At 40.5% G+C, this 21,623-nt stretch overlaps 2 protein-coding genes across 2 annotated transcripts; both read left to right on the top strand.

Moving 5' to 3' along the window:
• Positions 1-1,210: 1,210 nt before the first annotated feature.
• Positions 1,211-10,626, top strand: gpm6aa (glycoprotein M6Aa). Its single transcript, XM_061079205.1, has 7 exons — positions 1,211-1,292; positions 6,413-6,605; positions 6,879-7,035; positions 8,094-8,247; positions 8,924-9,000; positions 9,381-9,446; positions 10,474-10,626. Exons 1-7 carry the CDS (start codon positions 1,211-1,213, stop codon positions 10,624-10,626), a joined length of 882 nt encoding a protein of 293 aa, XP_060935188.1.
• Positions 10,627-14,123: 3,497 nt separating this feature from the next.
• On the top strand, positions 14,124-19,173 carry lrit3a (info leucine-rich repeat, immunoglobulin-like and transmembrane domains 3a). The gene is made up of 4 exons (XM_061080132.1): positions 14,124-14,239; positions 15,434-15,900; positions 17,630-17,935; positions 18,128-19,173. The coding sequence occupies exons 1-4, from the start codon at positions 14,124-14,126 to the stop codon at positions 19,171-19,173; spliced, it is 1,935 nt and encodes a 644-aa protein (XP_060936115.1).
• Positions 19,174-21,623: the final 2,450 nt, after the last annotated feature.

Below are 21,623 nucleotides of genomic sequence, written 5' to 3'. Positions count from 1 at the left end.
CAAGACTCCTCCACTAACAAGGAACTAACAACATGTAGTTGGATGCACAAATATTGAGTCTGATTGGACGTCTCCTGGTGGAATTGCAGTCAACGTGCACCAGACATAAAATTTGATTATTATTCTCTTTTATATCACCTCCTTTATTCAATTTGGTTCATTCCCTCCGCTGCTTCTGCGTCTTATTAATTTTTCTCTGCACCAAAAGCAAAGCTTAACATTCCTATATGATGGATTTTAATGAAGCATGTTCCAACAAAGACATGTATAATCATTACAGGCCAGTATCTGCATTAAAAAGCATTAATTGGAATCAGCCTGATGTTAATTTGTGTAGAATCAGCAATTTATATTCCTATTAGATGTATAGGTTTACTTTATGTATTCCATTTATAATTTACATGTAACTATGACAAAATGGCAACAAATTAAAACATATTAGTGATTTTGAAGACATATTTCTTATCACATGAAGCTAGATCATATAGTGAAAAATGGTCTATCGATTTTTATTTTCTAGTACTGTAGCACATCAGTATTAGGATAAGTAGTATTCCATTATTTTAAAGAAATATTGGAAATACAAACAATATCAATTAAACAATCTTTACCAAGGAGCAGAAATAACTCTCAGGTAATAATAGTGACAATTATTGATATAGACTTATCTTGAATATTTCGCCATCTCCGAATGCTACCATTCCAGTCCATTCCATCTGCACTCTGGTTAACAGGCCAACATTTACTGGTGTAAACAATCCTCATCTATTCGTCTCTGTGTCTGTCGGCATCTTAAATGACAACACAGACAATAAGGAGGTGATTTTTTGACTGTGTGCGTCTTAACGGATGCTAGTCGCACCGCTTTGAGTCACTGTTTGTTTTAGGTTAAAGAGGGGAAGTTACTGGCACTGATATAGTTCATGCCACAGCTGCCTATGCTGATTGGAACCATTAAGGCTCTGTCTGCATGTGGTGAAAATAATGAGGGAGTCTCTTCCACAGAACATCAAATATTACTCAAACGGACATGTGCCATTAAACTCGTCCTGCAATATTAAGGCTATATTTGTTAAATATCACTTTTTAAACTAACCATTAGAATTATGGTTATTGAAACATTCTGAAGAGGAAGATGTTTGGTGGTTCTTGAAACTTTTACATATATTGGCTACCAAATGGCAACCCAACGAGTTTTGCATTTTGGCCAATGGCGTACTGGTATTTTGAAAACAGTATTAAGAAGAGTGTGGGGGGGGAGCCCTACACCTGCGACCCGCACCTATTGGACAGTACTAGCTGTCAATCACACTGTATGCAAACAATGCTTTATCGTCTATTTGATCATTAATAATAACAATAATAATAAGGCATTTCCACATTTGCTTCTTTGTGTAGAGTCGGGGTGTGTCTCTATTTTTATAAATACAGTTTATGAAACGTCTCTTACTTTTTAAACAGAACCCATTGGCTTGAAAAAGTGAGCTAATAAGTATATTGATTGCTTAAACTGTCATGTTATGTTATTATGGATCTGCTGTGGGTCCATCACAAATAAATTTCCGCGAGGTCAAAGAACTGTAAATATAACAATATCCATCTCATTAGTACTTAACAAGGGCAGATAATCTTTGGTTAATTAACTCCAATTCTCTGACGCATGTTGGAGCCAAGTTTCCTTTGAAGGACGTAATTTACCTCTAAGATTAATTCAAGGATAACCTCATGCTAACGTTGACTGGGTCAGTGAGAGTGGGAGCATGTGTGTGTTTAGTGTGTGTTTAGTGTGTGTGTGTGTTCGTCCCTTTTGCCTGTCGGATATGACACTGACAGATGGAGGAGAAGTGGGAGGCAGGAGGGGCCTTGGGAGGGGGGTCATCCTTTCTCTTTGTATTAGGGAGACGCCTTCTGTTGATTGGACCGCAGTGTTTGGGGTCATGTGGGCTTCACTTATTTTTTTCTACCCATAAACAGAGATGTTTTTGTGCGGAGGATATAACATTTTAAAACCCCCTCACATATCAACTAATATCCTGTTGCCAGATTTTACATTATGATACATGTGAAGGTGGGAAGAAGATCCTCAGATCTTCTTTCCTTGTGGGAGAGTCATAAAGACGACTTTTTTTTTAATTTTGAAAGCTTTTTGCTCATGAATCATTGGGTAAAACCCTTTAAACTATAATAATCTAAAGAAAAAATTAAGCAATTTCAGTGAGAAATTTGTCTATTTTGCCATCAAAACTATTTCCCTGCATAGACCTGATGAAGTAAAATACATACAGTGCATGAGGGTCCACATCTTTGCCGCCAATAAATCAGATTAGCCAAAGTCAATTAGGCCAGATTCCCAACTGGACTGACATGTCAGCGGAGGTTTCAGAAAACAAGTAGTAACTACATCTGCAGGCGTGATCAATTCAGATACTTGGAGCAGCTCCTCTTCAAGCTGAAGATCCTTTTATTACATCGCAGGTGATGTTGGGCTAAAGCAGAGAGCATGAATAATGAATGTGAGAGGCTCGCGCTCTGCTGCTCTGTGCCTCCTCTAAATTATGGATCAAGCATCCAGTCGCTCTCTCTCCTCTCTCTCTCTCTCTCTCTCTCTCTCTCGAGTCTGTTCACGCCGCCGTTTCGCCATTTTTCACCAGTTCGATTCGGCAGTCAGTTAAGATCAATGGGGAGTCACGGGGGGGAAATGAGAGGTTGTGGCGGTATGGGAGGAGGTTTTGTTTTAACGCAGCAGCGGCGGCGACAACACATGATAAGAGAACTACAAAAACAAATCAAATCTAATTAAAAGCTGTAAAGCTGTCATGGCACGGCCTACTTATTTTTTATTGTGCTCATAAAAATATGACGACTTAAAAAACAGACAAAGAAAAGCTGAAAACAGAAAGAAAATCTTGTCTGATTTCATTTTATATTAGACTCACTATTAAATGTAAACCTGCCTCTAATTTTGCCCTTTTCTTCCACACCTCTCTTTACCGAGTCGGAGGAGATTCTCCTCCACAGAATTAAGGGCACACAATCAATTAAACATCACTCTTGTTAAAACAACTCCCCAAATCTCCCGTCCTACCCTGTATCTTCATCCTCAACTGTTTCCATGGAAACGCTCCCTCCTTCAGCCAAGTCACGTGCAAGTGGATGTTGTTGTCGCTCAGCTCTGTTAATTAGAGTTGTAATAAGCAGCAGTGACTCCAGGTTCCTCATAGGACCGGTGGTGAAACACAAATTCAAAATACGATTTTTAAAAGGACTTGCCGAGAAGCTGGCTTCAGCCGGTTGAATCTGCGTGCAGAAATGTAAATAATGCAGAGGTAGTAAACCTTGATTGAGGCCACGACGTAAATCATTTATGTTCCTGCTCGTCCCTCCTCATGTCGAGCACGAGCTCCAAACATCCACAGCACCAAATTTAACCAGGATGTCCCTAAGGTGGATATAAAAAGGGAAAAACAACATGATTTTTATTTGGAGTGAGTTTGCTCGTGGTGTGAGTTTATAATTTGCCTCCACGAAAAATCCTTATTAAGGTCTTTCAAAAGTCTGACTGGAGCTAAAATAGGAAATTAACAAAGAAACCCTCAGTATAAAAGTGTTGTTTTATGATGTTCACCCAATAGTTTAGATTCAACGACAGGAAAAAGAACAAAGCTACATGCAAATCAATGCTCTCATCCACTGGGTGAGTGTCTCAGAAGATTGGACAGTGAGTTCTTACTGGGGCTTAAACAGGCACACTGACCCAGAGCGAGAGGGAGAACTGTGACTGGCTTCGCTGTCACTCTCATCTCGTCAGTAAACACCCTCGCATCAATAAGTCCTGTCACTCCCGGCTTCCTGAGACGATAAGGTAACTCAGGATAATGAGTCTGAGGGAGGAAGCGCTGACAGGATCACTTTCTGTCTTAGCGGCCTTTCGCAACTGAAAAACCGACCTGTGTTAAAACACATTCGGTCATTTTATCTTTTCTCGTGACGATCAATAAAGTATGTCGACTATTTACATATATCTAACTATTCAAATAAATGAATAATGGTACCACTTGCTCAGGTTCCACTGGTTTGAATTATCCTGCATTTTGTTTCCAGCGTGTTCCAGTGTTGGCAGAACTAAACCAAATCAATGTGGGGGCGGCATTTTCTCACAAAATATCTGGTTTTGGTTCCTAAAACCACAAATGTATCACCACATCGATATCACAACTTCAAATAGAACACTCCACAACCAACCAAGGACTGTGCAGAGAAGTCAAACGAAGGAAAGTGGGAACTTTCACAGAGAGAACTTTTCCCTTTTAATGTACGACACACAAAAACACTATTCCTGTCCTCATCCATCAGTTTCACTGGCTGACAGGGAGTCCTATGTGCAGGTTGTCGGAGTAACATGAATGAAGGTGTGAATTGGTGTGAAAAGCTCCTGTGGATGTCAGGTGACACCGAAACTACCTGATAGTCTACAAGTCACCAAAAGCCTAAAGTGTTGTCCCTGAATTTGACGTCTCTTCCCAGGTGATGTCCCACTCCTGGGAACACTAGCTGATACGAATGTTGGAGAAACACCAGGGCAGTGATGACATAGACATTTTGTATACAGCCGGCAGATGGTGTAAACTATTCAGAGAGGGATTCTCCATATTTGTCATATTGTGACGCGCTATTCTCTGAGTTCTCTGGAAGAAGGGGAAGCCACAGAAAACCCTCCTATGCAGACATGTATGTCCTCTTTAAACCATTTGTTCATAAACTGGACATTTTTCAAACTCTACACAATTGATATAAGAAAACACTCTCAAACAGATGCTAAGAATTTGACCAGCACATAAACAGCATTTTGGGAAACAGTGTATAATCACAGCAAACCTTTCATGGACAAATTAAATTGAGAAATAAAGGCAGAGCAGATATTCTATAGTCTGGCACTGGATTACATCAGCGGATGCAGATAAATCTAGGGAAGTCTAGGCTGGGCTCGGAGCTGCAGCGACTATCGGAGTGTTCTGCACAGACCAGCTACTTGGTATTCCACTCAGGTTTAGATCAGAGTCACCAGCAACGAGCTGAGGAGGAGGAGGAGGAGGTGGCGGAGGAGGAGGAGGAGGAGGAGGAGGAGGAGGAGGAGGAGGAGGAGGAGGAGGAGGAGGAGGAGGAGGAGGAGGAGGAGGAGGAGGAGGAGGAGGAGGAGGAGGAGGAGAGGGGATGTTTGCGCTGACTCCTGCTTTGTAACACAGGCAGAGACAACGAGATAACGAGAAACGAGATGGTGCCGAAATCTGCCTTGAAGCACGATCCTGAAATCTTTCATCGTCTCTATAACTGACGACTGAAACTCTCTGTGCCGCCATCGAGCCTCTGAATGCAGATGAATTTAATCATGAGCCATGATCGAGATGTAACCGATCGAGGGGAGTCTTCTGTTTTATGAACACAGCATTACATGATGCACATTTCACACGCGTGTAGTGATTCAGACAGCTTTGCACACATTTTGGTTGTAGGTTATCATCAACTACGGATGAGGAGTCACAAATTGATTTAGAATGGGTTTGGCTTTGTGAAAAATGGGAACGTGTGGTTAATATATCGCAATGCGCTGCAAGACCCCATAAAGTCTGGTTATGTTCTGTGCTTCCACGGGAAATAAATTCCACTTCTGTTTCTGCTGCGCTGAGAAATGACTGAGTGCCTGTGCCCCAAACACACACACACACACACACACACACACACACACACACACTAACACACTCACCGACATAAGATGGAGACTCATAAATCTAATAGATTCACACAGACACAGTTGCGTGCGCGAGTATTTACAGTCTCAGCTTCTCTGTGAGCAATCTATGTGACAGGAGATTGAAGTTAGAACTGAGCAGTGATTAGTCACCTTAAGGGGCCTCGGGGGGGAAAGAAGAATAGGGCTAAAGGTCAGGATCACTATGTAGAGCTCAGCCGGACCTTTTTTAGTGCTGAATAAAATGTCAGCATCCTCTGTAAGGCTGAACCACTGACACAACAAATACAGTGTGTGGAGCGATAGGGTATAAGGGCAAAATGTGACGCTAGACAATGGCGGAGATAAAAGAGAAGAGGCCATTAAATATCTCGTTCTCTTTTCTGGCTTTAAATACTACGAGTTCTGCTACCAGGGAGAAGATGTACTGTACTGAGGTCAGGCCACTTTAAGAAGTTGTGGTATTTTGCTCCACTGTGCACGCATGCATGCATGGCTGCCGCCCAACCGTGGTCTGATTGTTGGAGATTCTCAAAAAGTAAATGGCTGTACAGCGTGAAACATGCAAATGCATTCGCCCGTCGGCAAAGTTTTGCTGAATTATTCAAAACTGAAATTTCCTTTTCTGTCGTTGGTGACTAACAGTTGCATATATTTTGTGTTTAGGGTGCCTTGAATGCTGCATCAAATGCCTGGGTGGGATTCCGTACCCATCCCTGATAGCCACCATCTTGCTGTATGCCGGCGTGGCTCTGTTCTGCGGCTGCGGACATGAGGCCCTCTCCGGCACCGTCACCATCCTGCAGAACTACTTCGAGGTGATGAGGAGCCCCGTGGATGCACTGGATGTGTTCACCATGTGAGTGGTAAAAGTGACTCTGAGTGTTTGTTTAGATTAAGAAGAAAACATTACGACCCTTAGGAATTGGTTATTTGCCCACAAATGGAAAACCATACATGCATGACATACTATATTTGCACCACCCTGCACGAGATCTCCACATTATGTTTTACCTTATAAACAATAGATTATAAGTATTGTCTATGTTACTAAGGACATGGTCCCACATAAGTACATTTAAAGTATGGTCTTGTTGTGCAATTTCTCATTGGTTCCATATTCATTCTCCAGGATTGACATCATAAAGTACGTGATCTACGGCATCGCCTCAGCTTTCTTCGTGTATGGCATCCTGCTGATGGTGGAGGGCTTCTTCACCAGTGGAGCCATCAAGGACCTGTATGGAGACTTCAAGATCACCACCTGCGGACGCTGTGTCAGCGCTTGGGTAGGATGAACATTTTAGTGCTTGTGAAATTTAGCTTAGCTTCGATTTTTGGTTGTGTCTCTGAGAAAAGGACTTCTCACTTGATCTATAACGTCAGTAAACATTTTTTAAAGAGTTTATGGTCTCAATCTTTAATTTCGAGTGTTATATACATGATTTCCCATTTTCTCTTTCGTTATTAGATGTATCCATCTATGTATCTATTCAGTGTCCGACCCTATGACTGTATTGAAGTATACTGTGCAGCCTTCTGCTGCCGGAATCACATGGAAATCTAAATGTCAGGTAGTTTCCTGAGGGAGTTTCCCTTGAAAAAGGTTGAGAACGTGAAGGTTTCTGTAGGTCACACATTTTTGCAGTCGCAGTGACAAACACCATGCGGGTCATTGGTTTTATATCCATCTCTGTTGCAGTTATTCTGAAAAGGGTTAAACAGGGTTACATCTGATCAAGCGTAGCAGTCAAACCATTGGTTCAGTGTCCTGAAGACAAGTGTTGATTTGCACGTGTGCATCAATTCTAATAACAAGTGCTCTAAATTTGTTTTATTAAAAACATCAGTCAAAAATAATTTAATATTAAGCTGCTGACAACAATGCAGAAATTAGGAGCACTCTCATCTGGAGCACATCACAGAGCTGGGAGCCGTCCTAACAGGATTATGGCTGGAATATAATTGCTCAGCCAATCTGAGGCTCCACATGGAGGCAGAGGATGTAAGCCACGCTATAGTATTTGTGATGGATGAGTTCATTAAGTTAGTGGGGGTTAATCCTGTGACCATGGAAATATCCACACCAACATGAGACTATAGCTGGCTGAAATGGGTAAGGGGCCATGGAGCAGACCAGGAAACACCTTGTACCATATAATATATATCACAGATTAACGTCAATCAACTTGTAAAATCTCAAGAACTGGAACCAAACCCGTAATGTAGTGGAAGAAGTAAAAGTGCTCTAGTCCTCAATCATTTAATCGTACACAGATTCAATTAAGACTCTTGATTTACACGGTTTCTAGTTGTGATCCTTATTTTCCTTCTGTTGCCCTTTCAGTTCATCATGCTGACATACATCTTCATGCTGGCCTGGCTCGGAGTCACTGCTTTCACCTCCCTGCCGGTCTTCATATACTTCAACATCTGGAACATCTGCCAAAACGCTACCGTGCTGGAAGGGGCCACACTCTGCCTGGACCCACGCCAGTATGGTAAGAATGGATATTCTGTCTCCATCTCTTCCCTCCTACAACCGCTCAGATCTCAGTTCGCTCTGATCTCTGTGGCCCCGAGTTCTGCTTTTATTTCAACGTCTTGGAGAATATATAGTTCATGGCCCTTTGTGTTTCTACAGGAAAATATATTTAAATCGTGGATAAATAATGCATTTATCAAACACAGGGATGTAATAAACTGCAAGATACATTTCACACTTAATTAAATTTATTTTATGTTACCGAATAAGCTACTTTAATAAATAGCCCCCTTTCAAAATAAAACACAACAAGGGTCCAATTTGAGGATGATTCTCCCTGTTTCCTCCTCATATTATTGTCCTGTAAACTTTAATGATCCAAATTAAAAAATTACATTAAAACTGCTCCATAACAGTCCATCATATCACAAGCTTATGTGGCTGGCTCGTTATTTTTAATTAGTGCCACCTCTTCCACTCCATTAGCCACCAGCTACCATTAACGCCGCCTCTGTGTCAACAACTATTTGTGCCGCCACCTTCACATCACAGACCTGTGTGTGACTGTATGCTCACAGTAATGTAATGGTCTGTCGGTACATATCATGCCTCTCGACGCTTTGCACACCTGTTTTCTGTCAGATTTTTATTGCGTTGCACTTGTTTCGTGATTAACGTGACTTTTTTTTCAGGAATCGTGCCAATCGCCGAGGCCAAAACCGTGTGTGCTGGATCGGAGAAATTCTTCAAGATGTGTGAATCCAATGAGGTGAGATAGAAGCAAGTTTAAGTAATCGAACCACGTCAATAATCAGTGTATATGAAAAAATTATCAATATCAGCCTTCCAGAGGATTTGAGAGGAGAAATATCAAATTGTTGATGTTTCATGTGTTAATTAAATGCACACTTATTTAGGTAGACTATATTAGTTTATGGTTTTATTATCTATACGTTATTATTATTTATCTTGTTCTATTTTGTTTTACTAATGCTGATAAATACATGTTACCTTATTGCTGTTGTCTTTTTTATTATTGAGTCTGTGTGATCATAATTCATTTCAAATTTTCTTAACATTTAACAGGTGCCTTTTCATGCAGGTGTTTGATTGACAGATATATTAATATGTGATTTATTTTTGCTCCAGCTCGACATGACGTTCCACTTGTTCATCTGTGCCCTCGCTGGAGCAGGAGCTGCTGTTATTGCTATGGTGAGACCCCTATAAAAGCTGAACCCCCCTCTCGAGGGATGCGACTAAATATCTCTTAAATCAAGTGTTTGCATCAACGAGTGAAGCATCTCTCATTCTTCATAAAGCACAGATTTCCCCTCGTTGTTAGCAGATCATTTGGTAGGAGGGAACTGAATTTGAATAAAAGAGGGGGGTAATTGAGGGGAGATGCTGGGAAAATAGCTGTGTTTTGTTGTGGCTGTTTCCTACTTGGCCTGCGTCGTGCTCGCCTGTGAGAGAATAGCTGCAGATAGGGTGGAAGGCATTTTGGCGCAGTGGAAAAGACAGGGTTTGTCTCCCTCCCTCTTTCGGAGGCGCCAGACATGTCAATGTGTTGTCATGGAAACAGGGAGAAGAAAGGCTCAGAATTTGTTGCAAACATCGCTCGGTAATTTGCGAGAAGCCATTTTCTGAGAAAACAGAGTGTTTCATAGGCAGGTATGATGGTGCAAATTATAGCAGGACAATGATAACTCGTGTTTGTTTTTCCCGGAAAATGGTGGAAACAAATCATCACAACAGATAATCCGTCAGCTTTGATGTCGGCAAACTCAAGCAGGGCTAAAAAGAATATCTTTAAAAAATGCACCAAACAAAATAGGCTTAGCAAGAAAAACAAATAGAATAATATTTGTATTTGTCACGATAGAATCCCAGTCTAATAATTATCTGTCTGACTGCAGACATCAGACAGCGTCTCACAAAGAGAAGCTGTGTTTCAACCTCAGTCATTAAAGCACAATACATTCATTATAGCCTTAGCTGCCATGGTAACAAGCCCAAGACCACATTTAGCATTATGCTGCCACCTGCTGGACCATTGGGAACATAATCTGTAATTAAAATTTTAAAATCTGTTAATTGAATTTCAGATTATTTAGCAACTACTGTAGGATTTACATCCACAGGAGATAATAAAGCTGATTAAGCCGGAACAGTCATTAAACTGTGTTAGCTTCTACCCTGAAAGCAGCAAAGTTTCACACTTTTGAACTTTTCCCCTCAGATCCACTACCTGATGGTGCTGTCCGCCAACTGGGCCTACGTGAAGGACGCCTGCCGAATGCAGAAGTACGAGGACATCAAGTCGAAGGAGGAGCAGGAGCTTCACGACATCCACTCCACCCGCTCCAAGGAGCGTCTCAACGCCTACACATAAAGAGCAGCGGGAGGCCTGGCCCTGACCCACTCCGACCTCTCTCTCCCTCCCTCTCTCTCTCTCTCTCCTCTCCCCCTTTCTGTCTCTCTCTGTCTCTCTACCATCCCCTCCCGAGGGGGGGCGGATGGCGCCTAGGGCCCTCACCACCGCTGATGTCACTGGTGCGTCATATGACAATGTGGTCTGGGGGGGGAAACATCACTCAAACTCTCCAGTCACAAACAGCATTTCAGATGAAACAAGCCCCTTTACCTCTCTCATGGATGGTGTTACGATTATCGTTATGGCAGTTATACTATTCTTGAATACAAGTTGTTTAGTGCTGATAGTAGTGTTAGTGTAGTATGTAGAATCAGAAGTAGCAGTAGTATTTCTCCTTTTTTTTTTTTTTTTACTTTGGATAAGTTTTGCGTATTATTGTTTTATTTTTCTTTTGAGTTTTTATTTGATGCTAAGTGTCATTTTGCTCTCATGCATTATTTATTTTTTGCTGATTTCTGAGGGGGTCAACAGGGGCTTAAAACGGTTTTCAAGCACATTTCTCATGTCGTGTGTGTGTGTGTGTGTGTGCGGAGATTTCATCTTCAAAAACTATGTACTGTAACGGGTGGTTAGTTTTGGAAATATTTTTAAACTCACAATGCAACAATAGGAAGCAGCGTAAGCCTTTGTCATACCAGTATTCCCAGGGATCAAAAACCACTTTCACGTGAAAGTAATTAGTTCAATCTGTTTTTTCTATTTGAAGTTACACAGTAGCAACAAGACACAAAGACCAAATCGTTAGATTAAAACAAATATTGCTAGACGTGCCAAGCCTGTTAAACAGGAGACAACAAGTTTGATAGCTATCAAAGATGGAAATTAGTTAATTAAATAGAAATTATGGCTTATTTTATAATAATCCTGCCATTTTAAATGTATTTTAGGACTGTGAATGATTCCATTGTCTTTGAATCACGAGCCACAAAAAGCACATGTAAACATGCTTTCATGACCAATTTTTTTATTTCTTAAAAGTGGAACTTTATAAATATGAAACTCCTGTTTTGGCAGAACTCTGCACTGTAAATACTGATATATCAAAGCATACCTATATGTTAGCCACTGACGTTAAGGGACAGTTCGGGTGAGAAGAAGAGGAAGAGGTCACCGTACGTCCACTTTTAGTCTCAACCGGGAAATTAATCCCTGACGGTGTGAAGTGTTGTTGGTGTGATGGCACTCTGCTTGGTGGAATTATCAGATGTCAGAAAGTGTGTGTCACAGTAATTTTGTTCATGACAGTAACTGTATTGCTTACACATCTCGATGCCATACAACTACAAACATGTCGGTTCATCGACTGGCAACGTTTGTTTTGTCAGTATTTCAAAAAAAAAAAAAGCTAGTTTCATGCACTTATTTGACCATTTCTGTGCTCTATCTCTAGATGTAAGCGCATTGATGTTCAACTCAAAGTTGGATAACTGTACTGTTAGTAAAGACTGTGAATTTAGATGTTTCTCGTGGCATGGACATGCATTAATATAGTCTTATTGACTCAAACGTTACTTTACTTCACTTCTTTATTTTGACGATTATGACTGTCTTGCTGGATCAACCCTTTGTTTATATGTGCAGTACTTAACCCCCCCACGCTTACCGCATTATGCTACTGATAATAGAGACTGTAGTCTTTGATTTGTGTCTGTTTAGTTTGTGATGAGCTCTCAACCATGTCTTAAAACTAATACCAACATTGCTTACTCTGTAGTGATCTGAAGAAAAAAAAAACGCTCTCTGCTTTTTCCTTGTATTAGTCTTTTGTACTTTCACTACGAATGCTTCTAGTAGCAGGCTTTAAATTGACTCTGTTTTGTACATTCATGTGCCAACAGCTTGAGGTGGCTTATTTGACCTGTATGATCAAATTTGCTTGCATAAATAAAACTCACTTGTGTACTTGTTAATAAGTACTTGACGTCTCTCGTGTGCTTTTTTGTTTTGATGTCACTTCCTCCCACTGAGAGTGTTGCGCAATGTCAATCAATCCAACTTTATTTGTATATAGGACGTTTCATACAGATGCAGTGCAAAGTGCTTCACAAATAACAGGTGAGTCTAAAATAAGACAAAATAAATACAATTTCAGACAATTAAACACCTTCAAATAGATTTTGAAATCTCTAATATCGTTTTTAAAATAAAAACCTAATAAAAAGAAGAAATAAAACCATAATATTAACAGAGTCTGACTTTTGTCTTACCAAAATTGATGTCATCTAGATTTATAGCTTAATACCAACTGTATGAGCCAATACGTTATTCAATTAACTGTGGTGAGGAAGGATTAAAGATAATTATTTCTATAGAAAACTGGAAAATGTATGTTTATCAGTAGCTACCTCAAACCACTAGATGTCTCCCTTTCCTCTTCCTCGTTCATGATACAGTTAGCCTGGACTAATAGTAACAGGACCCCTATTATTAAATCCATTATTTAAAGTTTACTAATCACACATTTAAGTTAGGAGTTATCAACAATTTATATAATAGCTAATTACAAAGATATATTAAAATGTATAATTTTACCTGCAGAAGACTATTATTTTATTGTATGTGAGATAGAGGACTGTCTGGAGGAAACTGGACAGTATGAAGGTTTTTAACCCATTCAAGTCATCACTGTTTTTATTCCCAAGCTCAACCGACGTGTGCAGAAAATATGAAAGAGGGTTTGGCCCCGAGCCCAAGCCGCTGGTCTGTACCCAGTCAGGTAATAAATCACATCCAAGATTACACTTTGCACCCCGGTGCCAGACAGAACTCGCTCACACATCTTACGTATGGCCTCTAGCTCAATAATACATTTACATTTAAGGTATTTCTTCAGAAGCAGAGGAACTTACATCAGATTCCAAGAAAAACAGTCTCCTCCTTTCACAAGAAAGCTCACAACAATGGGTCAAAACCACAGTGCCGATCATTACAAATAAAAAGCTGGTTGGATATAACCCGACAAGGCTGATCCTAGCTTAGTTATCAAATGTGTCCAACACTAAATTTGACTATGGGAACATGGAGATTTAGCAAAACCTACAAAACACACTGGCGTGGTTGGGAAGGGAATGGCTTAACCAGAGGCCTGGCTTGATCATGTGAGGAGAATCCTTCGGTATTAGCCGATTAGCTCCATGTCCAAGCGACTGCTCCTGCTCTGCTGTCTACCTGCAACTCGCGTGACCCAGCCAAACCCAAGAAATCCTCTGCTAATCCCCCAACCCTTCCCCCACACACACACACCGTCAATCTGACAGGTCACCTATACTGTAATTAGATCTTCAAGCCCGTGTACCGTCGCTTCTGATGGACTCTGAAAGCTCTTTTCTCTATTTTCCACTTGGTATTTTTCTTGGATTTGTTCTTTTTGGGAAGGATAATTCTCCAGGCTCTCGATGAATCCCGATGTCTTTTCTCCTGATCTCTCCTCGATGTGAGAATTTTGGTGCGAAACCATGCGTCGACTTCTCTGCGTGCACGTATTCCTCTGCTGCCTCAGTATGGCTCAGCCCTTCTGTCCGTCGCAGTGCACCTGTGTCTTCCATGGACGTAATGATGGAATAGGAAGCAGGTAAAAAGTGCATTTTAACTTGTGCTCACTCATTTCACCTACATTTTGTGTCTTTTATGAATTTGGAAAGTTGTTGGTTTGTCTAGTTAGGTCACCTTTACTAGATGTTGCCTACAAAATAAACAAAAATATGGTCCTATACAGGTCCTACTACATTTTTACCTGACTGTCTTCCTGGAATTAGTTTGTAGGACTGGTTTTCAAAAAGTTGGTGTATTTTGCACTGTTGATTCATTTGAATGAGCACAAGAAAAAGTACCATAGCTCTGAGACCGCCTGGTATTGATCTATGTTAAATCAATGGCAAGTTAACAAGGTATAGTTACATGATGAATCAGGAGCATAAAGCTGCTAATGTCCATCGGGGTGTTTTTTTAATTTGGATGAGCAACAGTTAACTAAAATGCAGAGCCATTCATTGTCAAGTGAAGATGGAGGGAAATTAGACCAGCATTAAGTCAAATAATCAGCTTTGAATTAGGTATCTCACGGACGCTAAAAATAAAGGCAAGTCTATATCCAAAATCCACCACAGTGTGATTTGTACAGGATGCCCTGACCTGTATTGGCATAATGTACGTTCTCTGGCACAGTACCAATCCACTTATCCCAGAGAAAGATCTAATTGCCCCCTGCATGATTAGTCCTATTAGCACTGTGGATGGATCTCTCTTCCATGAACAAGTTAAACAATATAAACATAGAAAATGTGTCAACTGACGTCTACAGTCATGGTGAAAGGCTAAAAGTCAAAGCTCAAGTTTCTTTTTCTCCCTGTAATCATGTAATGCTACAGTAACTATAATTAAATCGTTCTCTCTTTGTCCACGACTATAATGGATTCCATATATTCCTCCTCCTGAAGTTGAGTGCTTCTACATAATCAGTCATTATTTATGATGACAGTGATAAGCTCTGACCTTGCCATCCAGGAAGTGGCCTTGGACTAGAGACATGTCAGAAACAGCCGCCCACATCACAACAGAGCGTCTGGGTGAATGGATGGAGGGATGGATAGATAAATGAATGGACAGATACCGATAGATACTAATAAGCTTGTGGATTGATCATTTTAAATATCCATCACTTGCTTTCCCCCTGGAAAATGGATTAGAGAACATTTTGACTTTGTACATCAGTTTCGTTATCTGTACATAGATTTGAACAGTTAAATAATTTATCTTTTGTTCTCAGATCTGTGCTCTGCAATAACCCAGACATGGCCGATATCCCTGTCAACGTTCCAGTGGATACGGTTAAACTTCGAATTGAGAGAACCGCTGTACGCCGAGTCCCCACAGAAGCTTTTTACTACCTGGCGGATCTGCGATATCTGTGGATTACTTACAATTCAATAACCTCAGTGGATAGTGGAAGTTTTTACAACCTCAAAGTGCTCCACGAACTCAGGCTGGATGGAAATATGATCTCCGTGTTCCCCTGGGAGTCTCTAAAAGAGATGCCAAGGCTGCGGACACTGGATCTGCACAACAACAGAATCACCAATGTTCCCACTGAGGCTATCCCCTACCTCCTCAACATCACCTACTTGGATCTATCCAGCAATAAATTAGCAACCCTGCCCTTTGACCTCATGGATATCTGGCCTCCCTTCAATGGAGCCCCCATTTCTACGAACTCCTCGCAGAAAATCGTGTTAGGTAAGGAGAAAGTACTTGGTTGCACAGGATGTAAAAGCCAAGGAAGGACACTTTTGAGGTGAATTGTAATTACTTCATGAACTTTAGTCCATCACCTGCTAATCTAGCCAGACTTGTTCTGACTGACTCAAACCTGCCTTGATAGTGACTGCCAGGACTCGGGTTTAATAAGCTTAGTCCCAGCAGCGCCAGAGTTGACGCTTAATTTGTATTATAAATGTTCTTTCCTAATTAATGTTGAATGTTTAACGAGGTGACAATCCAATCTAGGTTTAAATTGCAGGTGAACTTGATCATCCCATATGACCATGACATTTGGCAAACATGAATAACAAAGTAGAGAAGATTGTTTTCCGTAGAGTTTCTAAAGGCAACATGATATCTTATTTTGTATTGTTGTAAAACAACCAAAAGTCTTAAGTTGCACAGTCAACAATTTATCCTTTTAATTACAAAAGTAGGCAGAAATGTTCTTTGTGTGTCAAAATTTTATTTATACGATTATTGTACAAAATGCAGGTAATCAACGCTCTGCGTTTTTTTCCAAAAAGTGAATCAACATTTCAGTTTAATTAAGTTGTGTTCATGAGGGACTACAGATAGGTGTTGTCACCTGCTTTCAGTTTCAAAGTCTAATAACTGCTAATAATATGTTGATTAGCTTGATTGGCAATAACTGGCAGAAATTTCTAATAGTTTTTTTGGCAAAGGAGAATTCATTCTAGGAAAATTGTCTCAACCATAGCAACTTGCTAATTCACTTTTGTCAGATGAGTTTTTTTGACTTACATGTAAGTGACTGTGTGTTTGCTGTATCTGCATAGCACTGAGTGGGAGGGATATTGTCAATAAGCTGTATAAGGGCAAACTAGCTTATAGGATAAACAGGATTAGACGTTAGGGAAAAAAGAAAAACAGACTCCGTTCAAACAGCTTCTTTAGACGTCTATTTTCTGTCTATATCTTATGAGACATTCAGCTTGGAATTATAACACAATTATATCAACTTCAGTACAAATAAACAGATTTAAAATTATTTAAAAAAAATGTCAATACAGTCTGGACTTAAAATGACAATTTACCTGATCACTCAATTGTCAGTTTCTTTTTTTGTAACCAAACAAATACTTATCAGTTCAAAATAAAACACAGCGATATTAATGGGTTAGAGCTTTTAGTGACCCATTAACGTCTGTGCTAACAGAGAAGCTAATGGAAAGAGAGTGTTGCCATAAACTGGAGGAGGGCCAGAGGCAGCTTAGCTGCTTTGCCACTGTTAAGACAAACTAATCTGGTTAAGGGGCTTTCATCTGCATCAGTACATGTGCTTACCTATTGCACCTGCGCAACTGGTATGGGAGCTGTACATAAGTTCCTAGGATAGGTTCACTTCCATAGCTCTCGAATTTCAGTGTCATGGTTTTTCCCATCAGAAAGAGAAAGGGCTGTTTGTTAAATAATGTTCGGAAAGTTTTCACTTTCCAACCATCACTTTAGAGCACAAATCATCACTGCATTTGTTTTAAAAGTGGGGAACTTCTTCCATTTTGAAATCTGGCAGACGCTACCCTTTTGTTTTGCTGCTTTGCTGCACCACTGTCCTCTCACCACCCTTGATTCTTTCTAGTGTGTCCAACAACAAGGGCTTTACGAAATATAGCATTTAAGAGATGGTGCAATGGTTGAAAAAAAAGCTAAGAATAATTCGAATTTGTCTTTTCACCTTTAGGTCTCCAAGATAACCCCTGGTACTGTGACTGTAAAATCTCCAAGCTTATAGAGATGTCCAAAATGACAGACAGCCCAGTGGTGTTAATGGACTTGTTCCTGACCTGCAGTGGACCGGAGAATCTGTCTGGTTACCTTTTTCAACGTGTTGAACTTGAGAATTGTGTAAAACCAATCGTCATGACCTCTGCAACCAAGATCACATCTTATCTGGGCAGCAATGTTCTCCTGCGATGTGATGCTACAGGGATGCCAACACCAAATCTGTACTGGGCTAGATCAGAAGGCTCACCAGTTAACAACACAGGTATGAAATGTAGTCTTTGGAAAGTTTACCAATTTTAGAATGGAATTTTTGGTAACCTAATGTGTGTTAATTCAAAAAATCTCTGTAAGGCTTGTGCCCCAATGTTATAAGCCTTTTGAAAACAGGCAAAGCAGGCCAAGACTATGTTCGACTTGTTCCATATACTGATGTTTGTGTTTTTACCCCCTATAGTTCAGGAGTCACCTGGAGAGGGCATCAAGTGGTCCATCATGAGTTTAAATGGAATATTGCCCAAAGACGCTGGCAACTACAGCTGCAAAGCTACGAATGTTGCTGGCAGCGCAGAAGCTACTATTTCCCTCTCAGTTGCTGGTACCGTCAGTACCACGATGCCTCCAGAGACGCAAAGCACAGAGACTGCACCAACCAGCCAAGGCACAACCCTGACTCCCACTACGGAAATATCTACCTCACCTATTATAACATCTACACTTCCTCCGACAACAACAACACCAACCCAACCTCCTGTACCCAAGAAGCCGACAACTACCCCCAGCAACGGTTTACAGAAAGGCTCACTCAAACAAACGAAGACCCAGCAAGGAGGGAACGGGAGGAAACTCGCAGCAGATGAAAAAAGCAAGAAAAGCAAAGTATCAAAGTCCGTCAAGGACCTGAAGATTGTAGAGGAGACAGCTGACAGTGCAGTGTTGCTCTGGACAGCAGATGGGTTACCAAACGATGCCCCACTAACAGTTGTATTTTCCCCCTATGGTGAGGATGGTGAGGATGACACCAAAAGGACAGAAGAAACTAATGCTGGCAGTGGAAAAGTCCTTCTTGAGGGTCTTTCCTCTGGGATGAGGTACTCGGTTTGCCTCATAGCAAAAGGTAGTGATGCAGGAAAGGATCCGTGCATTGACTTCTACACACTGGAGATTGTAGAGGAAGGTGGTCAGAACCAGGTCTTCATGATTATGAGCGGCATCGCCTGTGCTCTGGCTGTGCCTCTCATTGCCCTGTTGCTCTACAAGATCCTCGATCTCTACTGCAAAGGGCGTGAACCAGATCTGGATGAGGAGGAGCTGGAAAAAGAGAGCTATGTCAAGTTCGAGACGATTTCAATGAAACAACGAACTCTGAACTCTCATCCCTCTGAGTTCTGGGCGAGGAGAGCAACTCATGACTCAGAGCGCCTGCTCCTCTGCTCCAGGTCGAGCATAGACTCTCAGATGACCTATAAGAGCGACAGTTCCCGGTCTGAGTATCTCTGCTGACGTCAGGAATCCACGGCCAACGCCCAAACGCCACTTTAGAGAGACATTATGTGACATTCTCTTTATTTGCCTTTCATGACAGTGATATTAACAACAAAATAATTCAGAATTCTTCATGAATACTATTTTATCACTTCTGTGAGGTGATACAGCACTGATTTGCTGTTCTACACTTCCTATCAACATATACCGATGTATTCAACGGTTTAGAAAAACGTAATTGACATGAAAAATGGATGCTGTTTGTAAAACCACGATCAGATCCGTCAATGACTGACGTGTTTTATTTATTTTGGAGCCTTATATAAAATCTCAATAGTTGTCACTACAGCACAGCACCTTTGTTCAACTGAATTGTGTCTAGTATGGTACAAAGAACCTGCTGTGTGTGGTGTTCAGTACTATTTCAATGCCAAAGATTAAGATATGAATATCGCATGGTGTGTCAAAGAGGACCCATTAACCACAGCCCATCACATTCACAACATCACTGTTGCTTTAAGCATTGAGCTGATTGTTGCCTTACTGGACACAAAAGCACTGTCAGTGTGTTTGATCAAATTTTTGCGACACATCTGTAAAAAATCAATGCCAGTTTCTATCACTTTATGTATATATTTGAGTTTTTTTTTAATGAACCATTAATTAAACAGTTGACGTATATTTGTGCCATGTACTTGTACCATGTTATCTGAATAGGTAAATGCACTCTCAAATAAAAGATATATCATATTGTGAGTAAGAATCAAAAACAATTGTTGCCCATCAGTGACTTTGTTTTACATGTACAGCAATATACAGCTATTGACTTTATTCTAATGAGAATATTATATTCTATTCATATTCTTGTTTATGTATTACAGAGCATATTGTCAAGTCAACATTATATCCTTCTACAAGTAACTTGTAACATGTTGGTGACTCCCAAAAAGTCATTAAATGTTGTGACAACTCCAATAGGGTGTTATAATGTGATTGTGCTGTTTACATGTCAGTGTCTGAAAACATCCAACAATATCCCTTAATCATAAACAAGCAAATCTGTAATGGTCCTTTTTCACGGGAAGCATTTTTACATGTCACTGTAAATAATGACTGGTAGTGTTGAATTGAACATAATGTTATCTGGTTTGCTGTCACATGCAACAATGCATAATTCTCACCATTTCATAAACAAATAACACATTTCTGTATTTCTATAACACCAAAATCATTGAAATATCTGACATGTAAACAGAAGTCCATGTTATTCTCAGCGTAATTCTCATTTCTGTGATTTCTGCTACTCTCAGGCAGAGGAATACAGACTGAGAGGAGAAGAGTGCCTGAAAAAAGATACGTTATCTATTATTAACAGAATAGTAGAGGTTGCTACTCGTAAATTGGGTTAGTGTTATTTATGAATAGGGGTGAGACATGTCCGCTGTGCTCACTCAGTTATGAACAACAGCATTTTCCTCCTGAAAAAATCAATGGGTTGCATTTGTTACGTCAGTTGTCTTTGCACGTCTGAACAGGCGTTGCTCTAAATCCCGATAAGACGATGGGTGAACCTGGGAAACTGTTCCCATGGATACCTCTGTGCCACCATCTGTAGGAGCATGCAGCAATAAGTAATCTCTACTGCCGGCTGTGCTGTTATTATGGCAACAGCCAGGTTTTAACAAACAGAATGAATGGATGGTAGACACGGATCGGCTGTTAACGATCGATAAACTATGACTGAACAGACGGTTAATTACTCTATCAATTTGTCCGTCTTTCTCTCTTTCCCCCTCTCTCTGTTGCCCTGGTCCTCTTGCCTCAGAGTTATCTATCCTTCATAGCTGATGGATTTTTGCCTTCTTCTATTGTGTCATAGTTGCCAATTGGCTGGAGTCCATTAAATCAAACCTTCACATTGCAACTGCAAGAAAGATACTTCAAGCGGTTGCATCACAAATCTCTTCTTATCCAGGAACATCACTGATATAGAGAAGTGGAAAACTGGTCAGATGTAATAATTACAAAAAACTGGGGTATATATATACACAGAATCAAACTAGACACAGATGAGACAGGTGAAACACATGATTCCAATAATAACACATTATCACAGTGAATCTTAAATGAGCGACCAATTGACATTACTCTCAAGTAACGTGAACAGGAAAACAGTATAGTAAATTTGTAAAATTGATGATGGTAAGTGTGACCTGACAACCCTGGTCACTATTGTCATATATAGTCCACCAAACAGATAAGGTCTAGGTAGCAATGATTCTAGGTTAGAGCTCATAACTCAACTAGGACCCAGCAGTCCCCTTCAATTATGCACCAAATCTGTAAGGATCTTTTGGACAGAGTTCTAAAAGTATAGAAGACCCATAAAGACTTTTGATTCCCTACTGATCTCGGCTACAGTTTGGTGGTTGTTGTCGGTTAATGTGCAGAAGCTGAAAATGCCTACT

This window comes from Limanda limanda, chromosome 10 (assembly GCF_963576545.1).
Source record: "Limanda limanda chromosome 10, fLimLim1.1, whole genome shotgun sequence".
Lineage (NCBI taxonomy): Eukaryota > Metazoa > Chordata > Actinopteri > Pleuronectiformes > Pleuronectidae > Limanda > Limanda limanda.
The sequence above is the reverse complement of the archived record's forward strand: the minus strand, read 5'-3'. Positions and strand labels throughout refer to the sequence as shown.